The sequence below is a fragment of the Rhinatrema bivittatum genome, chromosome 10 (genome assembly GCF_901001135.1).
Source record: "Rhinatrema bivittatum chromosome 10, aRhiBiv1.1, whole genome shotgun sequence".
NCBI classification, from domain to species: Eukaryota; Metazoa; Chordata; class Amphibia; order Gymnophiona; family Rhinatrematidae; genus Rhinatrema; species Rhinatrema bivittatum.
In genome coordinates this window covers 75,802,662-75,820,655 of record NC_042624.1, presented here as the reverse complement: position 1 = coordinate 75,820,655, position 17,994 = coordinate 75,802,662, and the positions used below count along the sequence as shown (strand labels likewise).

Genomic DNA, 17,994 nt, shown 5'->3' with positions numbered 1-17,994 from the left:
GGGGGGGGCCTGAATATTGAGGTTGTCGCCAGGAGAGGAAAATGCGGGATAAGTAATGTATCTACACGGAGTGTTGAATGAGGTGGAGGGGATTGGCTAAAGGTTAGAGAATATCAAGGGAAATAATAGCAAAAGAGATGTGAAAGTGTTGTTATTTTTAATGCCAGGTCGTTATGTAATAAGACAAACCATGTGTGGGATTTAATAAGTACTACAGCGGCAGATATAGTCTTTGTTACGGAGACATGGTTCTCTGAAGAAACGATCTCATCCATTGCGGAGGTTTGTCCACCTGGATATGAGATTTTTATGCAGACTCAGAAGAAGGGTAGGGGGAGGAGTGGCTGTTATAAGCAAAAGGGCTGGGATGATTTATCAGATGGAGTTAAGAGAACTGGGTGGTTGTGAAGTAGCAGCAGGAAAACAGAACTGTGGGGTTTCTGTTGATTTATTGTCCACCAAATGCTACAATAGATAGGGTTGTGGATTTGATTGAGTATATTGGGGAGGTGGTTTTACATTTTGAGAATTTAATGGTGCTAGGAGATTTTAATTTACATATGGAGGAGGTTACATATAATAAAGCCTCAGTGCTGTTAGAGAGTTTATATGCTTGGATTTGAAACAAGAAGTAGCATTCAGTATCCATAAAGGGGGGGGGGGGGAGGGGGATCATATTTTAGATGTGATTTTTGGAACAGAGATTTTAAGTGAGGGTCAACTGAAGGTTGTAGGGAGTGAGGAAGTCGTTTGGTCAGATCACAGAGTCATATATTTTACATTTAAGATGCCTGAGTGGGAGAGAGGAAAATAGGTAGGATGGAAGTGATTTCCAGAGGAGAAATAGATCAGGAAACGTTTTACTCAGAGCTGGGAACTTTGAATAAGGGAATTGGGGAAGAATTGTTGGATGAGATGATAGAAAAATGGAATTGTAAAATACGGAATGTAGGAGGTTGATGGGTCATGCACCGCGGTATACTGTAGAATTAAAGGAGATCCAGAAGGAAGTGTGGAAGAAGGAGATAAAATGGGTTAAGACCCATTAGTGGTTAGATAAATTGGGATTTTATCTAACAGGGTTTAAAAAAGGTTTAGATAAATTTCTAGAGGAAAAATCCATAATCTGCTATTAATTAATAAGCAATAGTAGCTTGAGATCTTCTGGAAGAAATGCCTTGCCTCCATTAACACACTGTTCACTTCCCTTCAACTCGCCCTCAATTCTTCAAAAACCGAACTCCTCCTCATCCATAACCACCAGACCCCTGACCCCGCGACCACCTCCCTCAATGCCCAACTAGCTGTACGAAACTTAGGTGTACTAATTGACCCTCATCTGAGCCTCAAGAGCCACATAACTCCTTCATAAAAGGAGGTTTTTACAAGCTCATGGTCATAAAAAGGCTCAAGCCCCTACTCCATACCCATGACCTCAAAACTGTTATCCAAGCTACCCTAACGTCGAAGTTGGATTACTGCAACTCGCTGTACCTTGGCCTCCCTTTCTCCACCATCAGACCCCTCCAAATACTTCAAAATGCGGCAGCTAGGATGATCAGTAGCGCACGCAAATCAGATCATATAACCCCCATCCTCAAAGACCTACACTGGCTCCCCATCCCCTCCCGCATCCTGTTCAAAACCATCACCATCATACATAAAACTATCTACAATCATAACTCCCTTTGGCTCAATGAACCCCTCCAACCCACCCAATCCGCCCACCCCACCAGAACGAACCTCAAATGCACCCTACAAGTCCCCTCACTCAAGAAAGCCCGACTCTCAGCAACAAGGACCCGTGCCCTCTCCATCGCAGGCCCCACCCTTTGGAACTCTCTTCCTCCCTACCTTCGCCTGGAACAATGCCCACATAAATTCCGAAAACTGCTAAAGACCTGGCTGTTTCACCAGGCCTTTCCAGATTAATTCCTCTGACCTATTCCCTGCCCTCTCCCCCCCACCCCTGTCAACCTACTCATCCTTTTAATCTCCTTACCCTGCTAAACCCTATTTAATCTATGTAAGCCAACCCCTAGACAAAGTAATCTTTTCAGCTCCATTTGTAAATTTTGTAAATCAAATACCCTAGTATAACCTGTATACTTCCCAGTTTTGTTAAAAATGTTACCTTTTTCCTGTTTCTCTCCTTTCACTTAGTTTTTTGGTTCGCTGTTTTGAACCTCTTTCTCAATTGTCCCCCCACCCCCTTCCCTGTTATATGTAATTTCCACCTTTTGTTATTATGTAAACCGACATGATGTGTACTTTAATGTCGGTATAGAAAAGCTGTTAAATAAATAAATAATAATAATAAATAATGTTTGGGTAACTTGCCAGGTTCTTATGGCCTGGATTGGCCACTGTTGGAAACAGGATACTGGGCTTGATGGATCCTTGATCTGACCCAGTATGGCATGTTCTTATGGTCTCCCTTGTAATGTCATTATCTGCTTGTGACATTGTTTTGTGATAAAATTCATCAGGGAGGGCACCGGGAGCTGCAGACTCCACAGAGTGGAGGGCGCTTCTCCTGTCACCTGTAGGGAGTGAATGCAGGCTGGCTTCCTGCACCTCAGGGTAAACAAAGTTGTTTCACAGCCAGCTCAGAGAGTCAGTGACAGGGCCGGGATTAGAAATGAAGCACAAGCGACTTGCTGAGGGTTACAGGGAGAGGCAGCAGGACAGCAGAAATACTATAGCTGGATGTAACTCACCCTGAGCTACAATGAAAAGGTATGAGCTAAATATACTAAACACACTTGCATTTCAGGAGGTATTCTGACATGTGGTTCACAGCTCTAAAACACTTCCAAAATATTTTTTTTTATTTATAGTTTAAATGAATTGTCATATTTTTTTTTCTTGACACAAGGATTCTTGTTTGCTCAAAGTTTTCTCACAATAAATGTATTTGGTGAGTACTGCATCTCTTTTGTTGCTAGTGTCGTTCCTGGGGATTCTCAGAAGCAAAGGGATGAGGAGAAACTTGAGACATTCTGAGCCCAACATTCAAAGCTTGTTCAGCTGGATAAGCAGGACATGTGGCTAAGTAGCGGCCGCTGAATATGCACCTGCGTTCAGCGGCCACCGCTTAGCCTTATAAGCCCCTTATACAGCTAAAAGTTACACACATAAAAAGTAGGCGGGTCCAGGGTGGATCATGGGCAGAGCAAGTTAGCCATATAACTACTGATATTTTGAGTTAGCCATATAAGTTTTCTTCTAAGTTTAGACAACCCATAGAGCAGGTCTAAACTTAGCCAGGTAGATTTATCCGGCGAAGTGCAACATATATACATGTATATTCAGCAGCTTTGCCATGCCGCTAAATATACATTGTAACTTAGCCAGATTAGTTCTGAGCCCAGAAATACATAATAGGAGGACCTTTACCATATAGCCTTGCGCGTTTGGCGGTATATAAATAAATAAACTATAGCTATATGGACCCTTAGCACTGTGAGATTGCAGGGTATTCTGGTACTAACCGTGTTCACACTCTGGCCCGTAGAAGCCTGGATAACAGTCGCAGGTGTAATTGCCAATGGTCTCCACGCACTCACCCTGTTGGTTGCAAGACGTCTGCTGACAGTTCGCTAAACAGAGAAGGGAATGTTATGCAAAGGTGAGTACTTATTCTTCTGCTTCTTAGAATAAAGATGTTGGCACCATCCTATCAGACACCTTGGTAAAGAAGATTCAGGTGTAGTGCTGGGGTTCCAAGTGACACTTTATCTGTTTACTTACAGAGGCACTAACTCATACTCACTTCTTCACATGTGAGTGAGGAGCAGCCTGATTTCCTACCACTCTAGTTAAGTAACTGAAACAAATCTTTCAGTCCTTATTTCCTGTAATCAGCATACTAAATTCTTTCAAGAATACCTTTAAAGGCTCCAGTTAATATATGAACCTATTTGCTGTTACCCTCAGAAACTGCTACCTCTGTTGCTTCCCAAACTTGTCCTTTTGAACCCACAGCTAGTAGAGTTCTCAGGACATTCACGGCGAATAGGCATATGGTTAATTTGCACATGCCAATACATGCAGATATATCTTATGCCCATTCACTGGGTATCTCCTGAAAAACAAACAAACCCCAAAACAACAACTGGCTAGGGGATCACCAGAATACGTTTGGGAACCACCGGCCTAGCTTGTGACAGAGGCCAGGTGTTTTTAACCTTCTCTGAGCAAGGTCCCCTGGATGCTCAGCTGCACGTGAGACAGGAAAAGGGTCTCTGGCAATCCTAGGAACAGAGAGCCCACCTTTAAAACAATCTCCACCATCCACTGCCTGTACTTTGTGACCTTATGAGAGCTGAGTCCTGAGGCCTGAGCAAGGGTGATGTATTACTGTGTTTGGCTTGTTGCTTCTGTGTGTTAAATTGTAGTAAGCGCTCCATGTAAGGAGCTTTCACTTTTGGTTAGAAAGTGAGTAGACTGGAAAGGTGCATTGGAAAGGAAGAAATTAACTTAAGGGGGCTATTGCTCACTTATTTCACAATGGTGCTAATTTACCATTTTACTGTGTGACGATGCTCTTGAGCATAGCTTCTCCCAGGGGTTCAAGGAAGCAAGAGAATTGAAGGAAAGCAGCTGAAAGAATTTCAGAAATAATTTATAAGGGGTTCAAGGGATTATTTTGTATACAGCGGAGCAGTACCCAGCCATCACAGCTTCCTTTTCAGGACTCGAGCCTAGCATTGGTCTCAGTAACATGCTTCTTCGCTTGCATTATTGAAAGTTGTGTACTGTCTACTAAGGACAAACATTGGAAACAGATGCCAAAATAACTTATCAAGGTCAATAGGACATGTAAGGTCAAAAGGACATGCACACATAGCAGACGAATGGTACTCAGGGAATGGTTTGGCAGCAATCTGTTTACAACGGTGCTTGCTTCTTTCTTTACTGCAATATGACCGATCAGTTTATACGTTTTTATGAGTGCTTCCATCTTCGAACTAAGGATGCTAGGGGGTGCTACAGTAACCCCTGGGGGTGCAAGCCTCCATTATACATAGGTCACAATCTGTTTCCTGCACACTCAATTTAAAATTGGTCCAACTCACCTGTGCAAAGGAGATACATAACTATTTCAGTATAATTGCATCATTAATTGAAAACCCAGGTTTTCCTATCAAGACTGCCCCTGAGCTGAGGACAAAAGCCCATCATCTATCTCCTGAAACTATTAGCATTACCAAGTTTCACTGTCTTGACAATCCCCCCAGAAAATGCTGTCAGTATCTGATAAACAGGAGCAGAATGGTTTGGAAACCCCGGAAATGCGCGCAGTAGGGTTCAGTTCTAGATGGGATACCTTAGTTACCTAGGAAACACAGTGCTGTCTTCTTCCTGTTGCAGCGCTCATCATTCCATTTAGCAGTATCGTACTTCCTCTTTATGTAGATCTCTACACAGTCCTGCCCTTTCCCTGCATTATTAGGCTCCCCTCTGGCCCAGTTCTCTGCAGCTGTAGTCAATGATTTGTTGGTTCCTACCCACGTCCAGACCTCTTTTAGCTTGCGAATCCCAATCCAGTAATACGTTTGCTGGTAGGGTAGGATTTCATTGAGGTAAGCTATTTCTTCTTGGTTTTGGATGGCCACCATGTCAGTGTAGTGCGCTTTACACCACCTTCTGGCCTCTTCCCAGTCTGACACACTGGTACTGTCATAGTGGTATGTCCAGGCGCTCACCTTAGCTGCTGCCAGAAAGCCTAGGACAGAAGGGAGCACAGTGAGTTGGGAAATGGCATAAAGGGAAGATGCAGCAAATAGTTTTCAGGGTCCTATAAACTCACTTTATAGTTTTATAATTCAGCACTATTATTTTATTTATTATTTATTTATAGATTTTTCTATACCGGGGTATGTAAATAACATCACCTCGGTTTACATACAAACAGTAACACTAGTTGATTAAGTTAGAAGTCAGCTAGCGAACATAGGTCCATGGAATTCAATCTTCTCTCATGATTTCCTTGCAACAGCACTAAGAGCCTACAAACCATATGAAGCCTGCAAAATCATTAAAGTTCAGGAGTTTCTTACCACAGCAAACAGCAGAAAATTTAAAGAAGAATCTGGGTACTGTCCATCCATTCGCTCTGTCCACATGAAGCTTCCGAGAAGTGACCTACAGGTGACAGAATTTTACCATCAATTCCCCAGGTCCAGTACATGAAACTATGAAAATATTCACATTATGTATCATGGTCGATAGTAGTCCTTCAACTGGAAAATGCCTAAGGTTACCAACATGCTCCATTTTTTTCGGTCCTTGTTTTACCCTGTTGCAAGCAATGGTTTGTAGTACAATTCTCCTTAGAAAAGTAGGATTACTGGTTCATGTAACCCCCAGCAACACTGGCCTGAGACAGCCTGACCTTCTTAGATCTTGGAAGCTAAGCTGCATCAGGCAGAACTAGTACCTAGATGGTGGGTCCACCAAGGAAGACCAGGCACCGTGGCTTATATTCTGCCATTTTGTAATCAAAACGGTCAATTCATAGCATATAACACATAATAAAATAAAACATATGAGCAACAACATGATATACAAAACCAATAATGTTGTGAAATAGGGGTTTTAGTGGACCCTTGGGCTGACCTGTGGGAGACTGGAGAGAGATGGACTATACTGAGTGACAGGTCGGGAGGCGGATACCAGGCAGGGGCAAGACGTGAGCTTCACCCTGGAAACCGGTACTCCCCCAGGAGGAGCCCGTAGGAGTCCGGCCGCTGGGACTTAGGTGATCACGGCGGCTGGAGCTGGAGCAGGCAGGCAGGGATCCAGAGTCAGGCTGGTACTGTAGAAGAGTGATGGCTGGAACCAAGTGGGAACTGTGGCAAGGCTCGGAACTGGAACCAGGCAGAAACTGTGGCAAGACTCGGAACTGGAGCAGAGACCAGAGCCCCCCGGGAGGAGCCTGTAGGGGCCCGGCCACTGGAGCAAGCGGGCAACGTAGCAGGCAAGCAGGCAGACTCTGTAGCAGGCACACCTCGAAGCCTGGCACAACTAGGGTCCAGGGAGGGACCCGGTTGCAAGGCCCTGAGTAAGTGCAGACGCCGGGGTTAAATCCCCCCCGGCGTCTGACGTCAGCAGAAGGGGCAGAGCGTCGCGCAGCGGGAAGCAAGCTATTTTAGCACCCCTCCCGCGCGCGCGCGCGCCTAAGGAAAGGGCATTCCCACGGCGGCCTCCGTGGGGACGCCGTCAATGTTTGCGCCGCCGGGACCGGGGGAGAAGAGAAGGTAAGGCCCCGGTCGCGACCGGGACCGCAACAAATAAAACAATAATGTACATCAAGAAAATTGTCTTCCCATCCATATTTAGTGGGTATTGTCAATACAATCCACATATCAAAAATAAAATAAAACAGAGCATAACTTAAAATGTGCAAACCCTATGTACACAACACTGCCACATTAACACAAGAGATGTTCCAGCTGGATAAAGCAGCATCATCCCTACAATCTCCCCCTTACTCTTCATGGTATGACTAAATCTGAGGACTAGCTATGTAAATCACCCATTCTAAGCGGAAACAATCAACCAAACCGATCAAGCATCCAGGTCTTAGGTCACCATGAAAACGACTAGGTTTCTAAGCTAAACAGGAAGCAAATTCTAGAGTTATGAATCGCCCTGAAGAAAGCCCTAGCCCTTGTTTAACTTTATCTTAATGTTTATTGTGGAATAATGTGTTCTTACCTATGTCTTACCGGGAGAATTATGTTGGAGGAATCTCTCAAAGTTAGAGATTCTGGTCACATGATTTAAATATTTGAATCATGTTCTTATATTAGCAGGTTAGATTTAGTTACACTAAATGTTTCCAACATTTTGTGTCTATAAATGGCAGTTCTAAAATAGCCTGGGGCTCAGTGTTCATAAAAGTGTGCATGTAACCCTATTTTATGCATATTTTAACGTGAACTGGGGTTGAGCATTCCAGCCGGCAGAGATGGAAATTACATGCATGCTTTTTTATTTTCAAAAGTATGTGCGGAAATTCACCAGCACGGGTTCCACCTGCAGTGGAGCGGGCCTAACTTTGTGTGTGTACCAGGGCACTTACCTGCAAATTTTCAAAGCAAATATGTGTACAAATTCGCTTTGAAAATGTGATATAAAGCCTGCATGTAAAAGGTATTTACCCCAACGTGCACAGTTATAAAATTATGTTCAATATGCAGAGGGAAGAGAGGAAGATTGACTGACATAGGATCAGTAGCTAGGTCACATATGGGAAAAGACTGATTTTTTATGTAATTTGGCAAGATTAGCTTTGACAACTTTTTTTTTTTTACTTTTCAAAGTGTCTTCTAGCTGCAAATGAAAGGTAGAGCTCCAGTTGTATCAACAGCGGCAGATATCACCAATTTGTATGTTGCCAGATTTAAAAAAAAAACATTTTTTAAAATAATCCTTTTCTTTTATATATAGAAATGGTACAGTGATAATATTTTTTGATTTGTTGTGACACTTAGGAATTACTTAATTCCACAGATGATTAATAATTTACAGTTTCAAATGCATATAGATGAATCTGCCATTTACTTTCTAGATAGGATTATAAAAGCATCTAGCAGCTTTATGACCACAATATTCAAAAAACCTGCCAATAGGAATTCCCCATTACATTTTCAACATTTTCATCCAAGACATCTTAAAGAAAATCTTCCAATCAGTTTATTTATTAGATTACAGAGATTATGTTCTCCATCCCCAGAGCACAAATGCCAAGAGTCTATTTATGACCAGTAGGTTCCTCACCCATGGTTAACCTAAGGCATTATTATATTAATGTGCCTGGTATGGGAATAGGACCTTCTGACTGAGTAAGAAGAAGCAGATTGATGATGCACATTTAGAACGTATTTTGTAATTCTCTGCTTTCTTCATTCTGAAAGAATTATAATGAAACACTGGACACTATAACAGATCCATTCTGATTTCAAAGAATATCCAATTATTGCATACCCTTGAGGCAGAAATTTAAGAGATGGCTTGGTTCTGTTTGCTTTGTGCCCTATAAATGATCCACATAGTTTCTCTGACTGATTACCAGTTAATGATCACTATAAATCTACAGACTGTATGATAAGAACAATCTTTGTCATCCCAAAATGTAAGAGTAGCACTGTGTCCTACGACTGTAATGCTCCTAATTATTACATGTCCATCTTTTTTATATGACTTTAAACTTCTGCAGGTTGCGCCTGGAGACCTCTGACATATCTGTAAGTGGTGGAACCTCTAGGGGGAAGTTAGATGTTTGTTCTCTGACTGCAGAAGGAAGCCTAAGAATCTCCACATGTTTTGCTGTGCTGCCTCCAGAGTTTTTATCTACTTTCCTGCTCCTTGATCTTGGCCTACACCAACAGCCACTGGATTATGCAAAATGGCTTATGATATCTGCTCCTTCGGAAAGGTTTACCAACTACTCCACATGGAAGACTGTGTCAGTAAAATTATTTTATTCTTTTGTGTGTTGGTCTTCACTTTACTTTGTTTAATCTTCAGATCTGTATCATAAATTAAGGCTCTGTGGGTACTTTTTCTCTTTTCCAAGCTCTTCTAAAAACCAAGAGTCCCTCATATCTCTTATAGTATCTCTTTTCCATTTTGTCTTTTGTTTTTACTCTCCACTTTCAGCATTTTCTGTCCCTTTGTGTTACTTTCCTATTGAGCTCAATTAGATTCTGCTAGCTTGCTACTGCATTGGTAGTTTGCTAGTCTGGCCAGACCTAAGGTGTGATTTCCTTTTCTAGGTATATGCACACACTTATCTGGGATCCAAGCTCAGTGATACAATCTCTGATGTAATGGTCTCTGGCACAGCAACTGTCTCCAGGCGATAGGCCCTGAGGTCATTGCTGTCTGGTCCTCCATCAGTGTTCCTACTACCTAACTATACCAAATCAAAAACAAAGGCTACTTCCCTGGAACCAAGTTATCTTCCACAAGGTAAAAGCCTTTCTGCTGTGGGTATATGGCAGCTTGGTGAAACTGTTTTATTTAGCTAAAGTAAATGAAGACCCTGTCTTTAATTCCATGGGAACAGCAGTTAATATACACACAAAACAAAATCCCACTCCCCTCTAATTAGAACGGGCAAAAACAATTACTGCATTCCTGTTCAATGTTTCTAAAATTATCTACTTTTTGCCATGGCCCCAGGATAAGGTGTGTAGGGGGCATCAGCAGAAATCGGTAAGAGAGGCCTTCAGTCATGGTGAGGTAGCAACAGGATGTCTGCTGGCTGCCTCCCGCAGCAGAGAGAGACGGGGGTCATGCAAGGGAAGACCATGGGAGTGTTTCCACCACCGTGTTAGTGAGGGGGTGAGCAGTTCCTCAGGGATCAGTGACGCTGCGGCTTCTAAAATCTGCTCTGCACACGCGAGCCCAACATATTTGTGCATCCCCTAATTTTGGCTCGTGTTCACCTTTTAGTATCTTTGCAGATATTTTGGTTTGGATTAATGGGAGCTATTTGCATAGAATAGGCCCAAAGCCTTAGCTGAGAAGACTTAGCTAGTAGATTTATTTCAGCTCACATTCAGTGGCTGATAATTTATCTTTCTGTTGGAGTCTTAATTGTAGTATGATTTGTGTTGGTAGGAACCCAGGAGAGAGGAGAGGAAGGGATTTTTTTTGTAAGTCATTTTGTTGCTCTCAGCCCAAGAGATTCCCTTGCCAATCCAATAATTGGTTGAAGAAGGAGTGGATATCCAGCTGGTACCATACTCGTGAGGAGCGAGGAGGAACTGAGCCAGCCCTCTGGTGCTCAGCAAGAGCAAACAGCTAAGGAGATGCCCACAAGAGGAGGAGTGGAGAAGTATTTTAAGGGCCATCCCAAAAGGGGTAGGAGAACCCTTTGCCGGTTCACCTGGGGCAGCTTCACAATCCATGTCAAACAAGAGAAGGGACCCTGAGGAATAGATTAAGGGACTACAAATTCACTGCTTAACCGCTTTTGAGTTGCTTTTATGGAAATTATCTAAAAAAGACTTGTATCCCATGCCATGTATTCCCTCTCAACGTGTTATTCAGAGGGAAAGTAACTTTTAAAGAGGCGCGCACCTTTAAGATGGGTTTAGTTTCCTCTGATATCTGTCTTCAATGTGTGCAGTGTAGAGGAGGCTTCCTTCATAGTTTCTGGTGTTGTCTAGTAAAGCAAAGATTCTGGTCGGGATTCAGAAATTTACCCAAAAGTCACGGTCTCAAGGAATTCCTCTAGAACCTAGGGTATGGCTTTTTGGCATTTATGATGACCTTAAGCCAGAGCTGTTAAAGGGTCGTCAATTATTCCTCGACAAAGTGCAAATGGTGGCAAAACAAATAATATTAGTTCATTGGGTTAAGAAAAGCGAGCCCTACGATCGAGCAATGGCAGCAAAAGATGCTTAAACTGTGTACCCTTGAATTTATGTCCATAAAGAGAGCTGCACCTAAGAAGCGAGATCAATTGCTAGTCTTGCAGCCCCAGTTTAGGAACCTGATTTCCAATTTGACTCAGGGTTTATAAGGATGATGTGTAGTATTAGAACCCAGGAAAAGAGGGGGAGTGTTTGGGTTTTTTTGCATAGAATTATGGGTTAGGGGGCAGGTGGGAGAAGGGAAAGGTTTGAAGTGGTTTATAGAAATTCATCTTTGAGTTGTTGTGGACTGTTATCTTTAAGCTAATGTCTGTTACTGTAATTATTTGCATTTATGATTAATGCTAATAAAAAAGATTTGAAAAAAAAAAAAGGAAATGGAGAGTAGGTCTAAATGGCCAATTTTCCCAATCAAGAAAGGTAAACAGAGTGCACCAGGGATCTGTCCTGGGATTGGTGCTGTCTAACATGTTCAGGAATGATCTGAAACAGGGACTGTTATTTACAGCAGTTGTTTCCTTACTTCCTGCTACGGTTGCCTCCTCTGCCATTCGCAGCTTCTCTGTCTCGGTAAAGCCGGAATCAGGCAGGAGCCCACGGTCCTTGCCAGACCCACCGGCCCGGCATGCTCCGGCTTTATAGAGAATCTGACAGAGGGGGAGAGGAGAGCACAGAGCGAGGCGGGCAGAGGTGAGAGAGAGAGAGGGAGTCGCTGCAGCCGTAGCCCTGCCGCCTCTTCTCATGCAGCAGCCCTTGCCCCATGCCTATTCTGGGTGCAATCTTCATTACTCAAAAACAGGGTGGGCCCAGGCTACAGTCAGCCAGCCCTTCTGCTGCCTCTCAAATTTCAGTGCTCTCGGCAATCGCCTAGTTCACCTGAGGCTGGTCCTGCCTGTTAACATGATTTTTGTGCAGCACAAATGTTTACCGCTATATAGTACAGAAGATTTGTATTGGGCATATTATTCAAGTCGAAATACTTGAATGCATTGCTAGGTAGCAATGCTAGTAGCAAGGACTGTAACTGCTACTTTCCCTGTCGGAAGTGTGGTAGGTGAAACTGTGATAATGTGGTAATTTGTGACGACTGAAAGGCAGGCACTTATATTGAGCAAGAGGTTGAGCAAACGGAGAAGCGAGATTATTTTTAGGCTATGAAAATTACTGGAGCCCCCCTTACAAGAAGAAGGGGCTCGTTTTTAAAAGACAAAACATCCCTAAACGGGCATAGGAACAGGGCAATGCTCCTGTAAAAATAACAAGGAGCTTACTGTTGTAGGTTGGTAAACAGGAAGGCTTTAAAATTATGGGAATTATGTGGACGTTTTTGATATTTCATTTTAGGACAGAGTTAAAGATGAAGTGTGATTAGTGAAAGAACCATGCACCTCTGACATAGCTGGGAATGCTCCGTAAAGTAATGACACAGCACCCACTGAAACGAATGTGAGCTGTGGGGTGGCAGCAGCCCTCCTGTCTGAGGCAGGAGTAAATATATTTGGGCCTGAAGGCCCCTGGCAGTGAATAAAGGCAGTCTCTGCGTTAGAGTGGCTCAATGTTTGTGAGCAGGTCCATGGGCGAAGTTAAGGGTATTACTGAAGCATCTACAGTCTGGCCTCCTGAGCCGGCCAAATGCTTTTTTCTGGGATCATGACAAATATTACCCCCCCCCCCAACAGGCATATATATGGCGAATATCCTCTTCCATTACAATTGATAGTTAGCAAAATCTTGGTGTTTGCCCAACAGAAACCAAAAATGTTTTGGACAAATAAAGCCTCAAATTAAGAAGCCAGTTCTGACCACTGAACTGATCTTGGTATCAAGGCTGAGTCCATGGTCATAAATGACTGCCACGTTCTCCCCTTTAGCCACATTTCCCATTCTAAATTCCGTGAATGCTCTGCCAACATGGTAAAGCATGCTGCAATTTTTTCAGTATGGGTCAAAGGGCTCCGTTCTCATTTGTGCTCAAAGTGAGTTATTTAGGGTCCATTTCAAAGAAATTCAGCTTATCTCAGATATTAATCCCTCTAGTGGTTATCTGCTGTTTTAACAGACCTGTGAACAGTTTTTGTGGTCATTTTCATGAGAAACTGCCCTATTGTTTTCTTCACAAAAAACCTGGAAACCTTCCAAATTCTTCTTGTCCCTCTGGTTCCAAAGCCATTTTTCCTATTGTTGAAATGGTGCGTTTCCTCCAATCTGACCCTAGCTCACACATTTTTCTTACTAAACAAATGTTATATTTAATTAATTTGTATAAATTGCTGCATGATTAGGAAGTGTTGGGCAGGGCCCATCTGCATTTGTTCACCAAGGGTAGTCAGACTGCCAAATTTTTGTTTTAATTTTTTTTTTTTTGCCAACTAAGATTAATAAGATTTTCCAACCAAAAGATATTAATTATCAGATATTAACAAGCTTTTGGTTTACATCAGTTTACATCAAACAGTGTCACAACTAACCACTGCAAATAATTGAAAGGATGCTTAGCCAATGAAATATACGTGTAATACATTTAATAGGAAAAGAAACACCTAAGAGATAGCGGCACGTGAAAATAACTCTATAAATCAAATAGGGAAGTATTCAACCATGAGTGTTTGTAATACAGCCATGCTACAGATTACGATATCTGAACATAAGAACATAAGAAAATGCCATACTGGGTCAGACCAAGGGTCCATCAAGCCCAGCATCCTGTTTCCAACAGTGGCCAATCCAGGCCATAAGAACCTGGCAAGTACCCAAAAACTAAGTCTATTCCATGTTACCATTGCTAATGTCAGTGGCTATTCTCTAAGGGGCGGATTTTCAAAGGCCCGCGCGCTGGCGCGCCTATTTTGGGGGCAGGCCCGGGGGCGTAGTGCCGGCCCGGGGGCGTGGTCGAGGCCTCCGGACCAGCCCCCGGGACCGGAGGACGGAGTGGGGCTGCCGGCCGACGCGCGCAAAGTTACGCCTGCTTCCAGCAGGCGTAACTTTGCCAACAAAGGTAAGGGGGGGAGTTAGATAGGGCCAGGGGGGTGGGTTAGGTAGGGGAAGGTGCGGGGAGGGCGAAGGAAAGTTCCCTCCGAGGCCGCTCCGAAATCAGAGCGGCCTTGGAGGGAACGGAGGCAGGCTGCGCGGCTCGGCGCGCGCAGGCTGCCGATTTTGCGCAGCCTTGCGCGCCGACCCCAGATTTTATAAGATATGTGCGGCTACGCACGTATCTTATAAAATCAGGCGTACTTTTGTTCGCGCCTGCTGCGCGAACAAAAGTACGCGCTCACGCAACTTTTAAAAATCTGCCCCTAAGTGAACTTAATAGCAGGTAATGGACTTCTCCTCCAAGAACTTATCCAATCCTTTTTTAAACACAGCTATACTAACTGCACTAACCACATCCTCTGGTAACAAATTCCAGAGTTTAATTGTGCGTTGAGTAAAAAAGAACTTTCTCCGATTAGTTTTAAATGTGCCCCATGCTAACTTCATGGAGTGCCCCCTAGTCTTTCTATTATCCGAAAGAGTAAATAACCGATTCACATCTACCCGTTCTAGACCTCTCATGATTTTAAACATCTCTGTCATATCCCCCCTCAGTCGTCTCTTCTCCAAGCTGAAAAGTCCTAACCTCTTTAGTCTTTCCTCATAGGGAAGTGTTTGATAACATTGGATTGCCACTGATTCTCTATAATTCATTTTTCATGAGCTATACAGTTTGAAATCAACAGTAGAAGGAAGGGAATGCCATAGTATTCAATCATTTTTGTAAAGCAAAGAGAGACACAAACAGATAAATGGGATGCTTTACAGCTGACAAGTGGCATCGCCCACAGACTGGTCAGAAACTGAAAACCTTAATCACGTTTCAAGGGCATCACCCACATTCCAAGCTTTATTGTAATTGTTGTCTAGGTCTGACCTTCAGAATATCCACAATAAATATTTAGCACATATATATCTATTTATTTGGTTAAAGAGCCCAATTAATTAGCATAGTTTAGTTATCCTAAAAAGCAGACCTGGCTGCTAAGGACCAGAGTTGCCTGCCACTTTCAGGGCTTCTCAACCGGTGTGTCGCGACACACTAGTGTGTCGCCAAACACCGGCAGGTGTGTCGCGTCTCCCGGTGTCCCACTGCCCCATTGTACTTTCCTTCTCCCTTTTTCCAGCCCCCGCGGTCCAATTGAAAGCCTCCTTTCTTCCTACCCCCACTGCCCAATGGGAAGCCTCCTTCATATTGTCTTCCCCCGCGCAGGCCAATCGGAAGTCTCCTCCCTGCCACCTGCCAGTGGGAGTAGGAAGAAAGGAGGAAGCCTTTGATTGGCCGGTGAGGCAGGCATGGCACTGCCCGGGAGTGGGGTGAGAGGAATAGCAGTGTAGGACCCCGACGAAGCAAGGCCGCTACGGGAGCCCATCCCCGTAGCGGTGAAGAGGAAAACCCGACCCCGACGGTGCAAGGCCGCTACGGGAACCCATCCCCGTAGCGGTGAAGAGAAAACCCGACCCCGACGGTGCAAGGCCGCTACGGGAGCCCAACCCCGTAGCGGTGAAGAGAAAACCCGACCCCGACGGTGCAAGGCCGCTACAGGAGCCCAACCCCGTAGCGGTGAAGAGAAAACCCGACCCCGACGGTGCAAGGCCGCTACGGGAGCCCAAACCCGTAGCGGTGAAGAGAAAACCCGACCCCGACGGTGCAAGGCCGCTACGGGAGCCCAACCCCGTAGCGGTGAAGAGGAAAACCCGACCCCGACGGTGCAAGGCCGCTACGGGAGCCCAACCCCGTAGCGGTGAAGAAAAAACCCGACCCCGACGGTGCAAGGCCGCTACGGGAGCCCAGCCCCGTAGCGGTGAAGAGAAAACCCAACCCCGACGGTGCAAGGCCGCTACGGGAGCCCAGCCCCGTAGCGGTGAAGAGGAAAACCCGACCTCTGACTGAGGCGCCCATCCCTATGGCGCCGAAAAAAGAAGGCCCGCCGGATTAAAGCAACGGCGGAACCGGAGCCCATCCCTGCAATGAAGGAAGAAGTTATTTTTGGTGAGAGCTTGTGTGTCTGTGTGTGAATGGGGGCCTGGGTGAGAGCTTGTGTGTGAATGGGTGCCTGGGTGAGAGCTTGTGTCTGTGGGTGTGAATGGATGTCTGGGTGAGAGCTTGTGTCTGTGGGTGTGAATGGATTCCTGGGTGAGAGCTTGTGTCTGAGGGTGTGAATGGGTGCCTGGGGGAGAGCTTGTGTCTGTGGGTGTGAATGGGTACCTGGGTGAGAGCTTGTGTGTAGGGGTGTGAATGGAAGCCTGGGTGAGAGCTGGTGTGAATGGGTGTAAGAGCTTTTGTGTGTGATTGAGAGCTTGTATATAAGAGAACATGAGTGTGATTGAGAGAGCGAGACTGGTCAGGGAGGTGATGTGTTTCTGTGTGAGAGAGAAACTGGTCAGGAAGATGACTGGTGTGAAAGAGACCGAGACTGGTCGTGGGGTCTAATTGGGGGTGTGTGTGTTGTGAGTGACTGGTTGTGGGTGCTAAGGAAGAAGATTGAGGACAGAGCTTCAGCAGCCCTTGCTGCTTCTGGTTAGTGCTATTGGCCTGGAAGGGAAAGGAGTAGGAGAGTTGCTGGAGAAGGTAAGTAAAGGTGGCTTTTTAAATTTATTTTTCTTGATTGACTGCCATTTTAATTATTGGGTATTATGCGATGTCTGCTGTTTTGAAATATTTTATTGATATTTGGACATGTTTTAATAATTTTTATGAGTATTTAATTGAATATTATTTTGTTCAGCAGCTGCTTTGTAACATTTTTGGTATAACTTTACAATGATTTCAGTGTGGGGCTCTGTAGCAGCTTGGCTTATTCTGTTTTCCCAATAGGAAATGTTTTAGTGTTTAGGGCCTGGTTTAATAGTTGTATTTCTTAGATAGGGTTGTTACTGTTTGCGTGTGTTCCGTAATACAGGTGTAACTTTGTGCAGGTTAGTTTGTGTGCATTATTGCAAATCCTGAGTCTCTTAGGTGCTATATTTCTCTTTCCATTTCTCCAGGTTCGCACTGTATGCAGAGTGGCTTTTTTGGTTTTCCGTTCCAGTTTCTGTCTCCATATTTATAATTTGTGTTTTTTCTGTACTTGGTGAAGGTCAGTTCTGGGTGTGTGACCGAGGTGAGGTATTTTACTAGCATGTAGGCATTTGTATCAATCTTATTTGATGTGTTTTCTGAATAGGATATGCATTAGTGGTAAATTACTGTCTTTTCATAAGGAAGGCTATTGTGCCTGGTAGTAAAGGGAGTTTGTTTTGCTTTTACTGAGATGTCATCAGAACCAGAATATCTTTTTTTTGTATGGTGAGTTGTACGGGTTATGCCCTAGATCTGCTCTGCACTCATTGCTGAGGGTTGAGGAAATTCCTGTGGATGCAGAGTGCATTTTTACACTTAGCCCCGTGATGGTCACATGTTCAGTGTGTCACGCATATGAGAACCATTTGTCAGGTGTGTCCCGGCCAAAAAAAGGTTGAGAACCACTGGTCTAGATGCTAATATGTGCTATTCTTCCAAAGGAAAGTGTAATTCAGGGGTTCTCAGATCCACTACTCAAGCACTGCAAATGGGTCTGGTTTACAG

General features: G+C 44.2%; 1 protein-coding gene across 1 annotated transcript in view; it reads right to left on the bottom strand.

Annotated features, from left to right (window-relative positions):
* Window positions 1-17,994, bottom strand: part of SELE (selectin E) — a 148,686-nt gene that overhangs the window by 49,054 nt on the left and 81,638 nt on the right. Inside the window, exons 27-29 of the mRNA XM_029617651.1 lie at window positions 6,066-6,150; window positions 5,342-5,731; window positions 3,495-3,602 (exon numbers count right to left, since the gene is read on the bottom strand). Coding sequence (XP_029473511.1) covers window positions 3,495-3,602; window positions 5,342-5,731; window positions 6,066-6,150 — 583 coding nt within the window. The remainder of the gene's footprint in view (window positions 1-3,494; window positions 3,603-5,341; window positions 5,732-6,065; window positions 6,151-17,994) is intronic.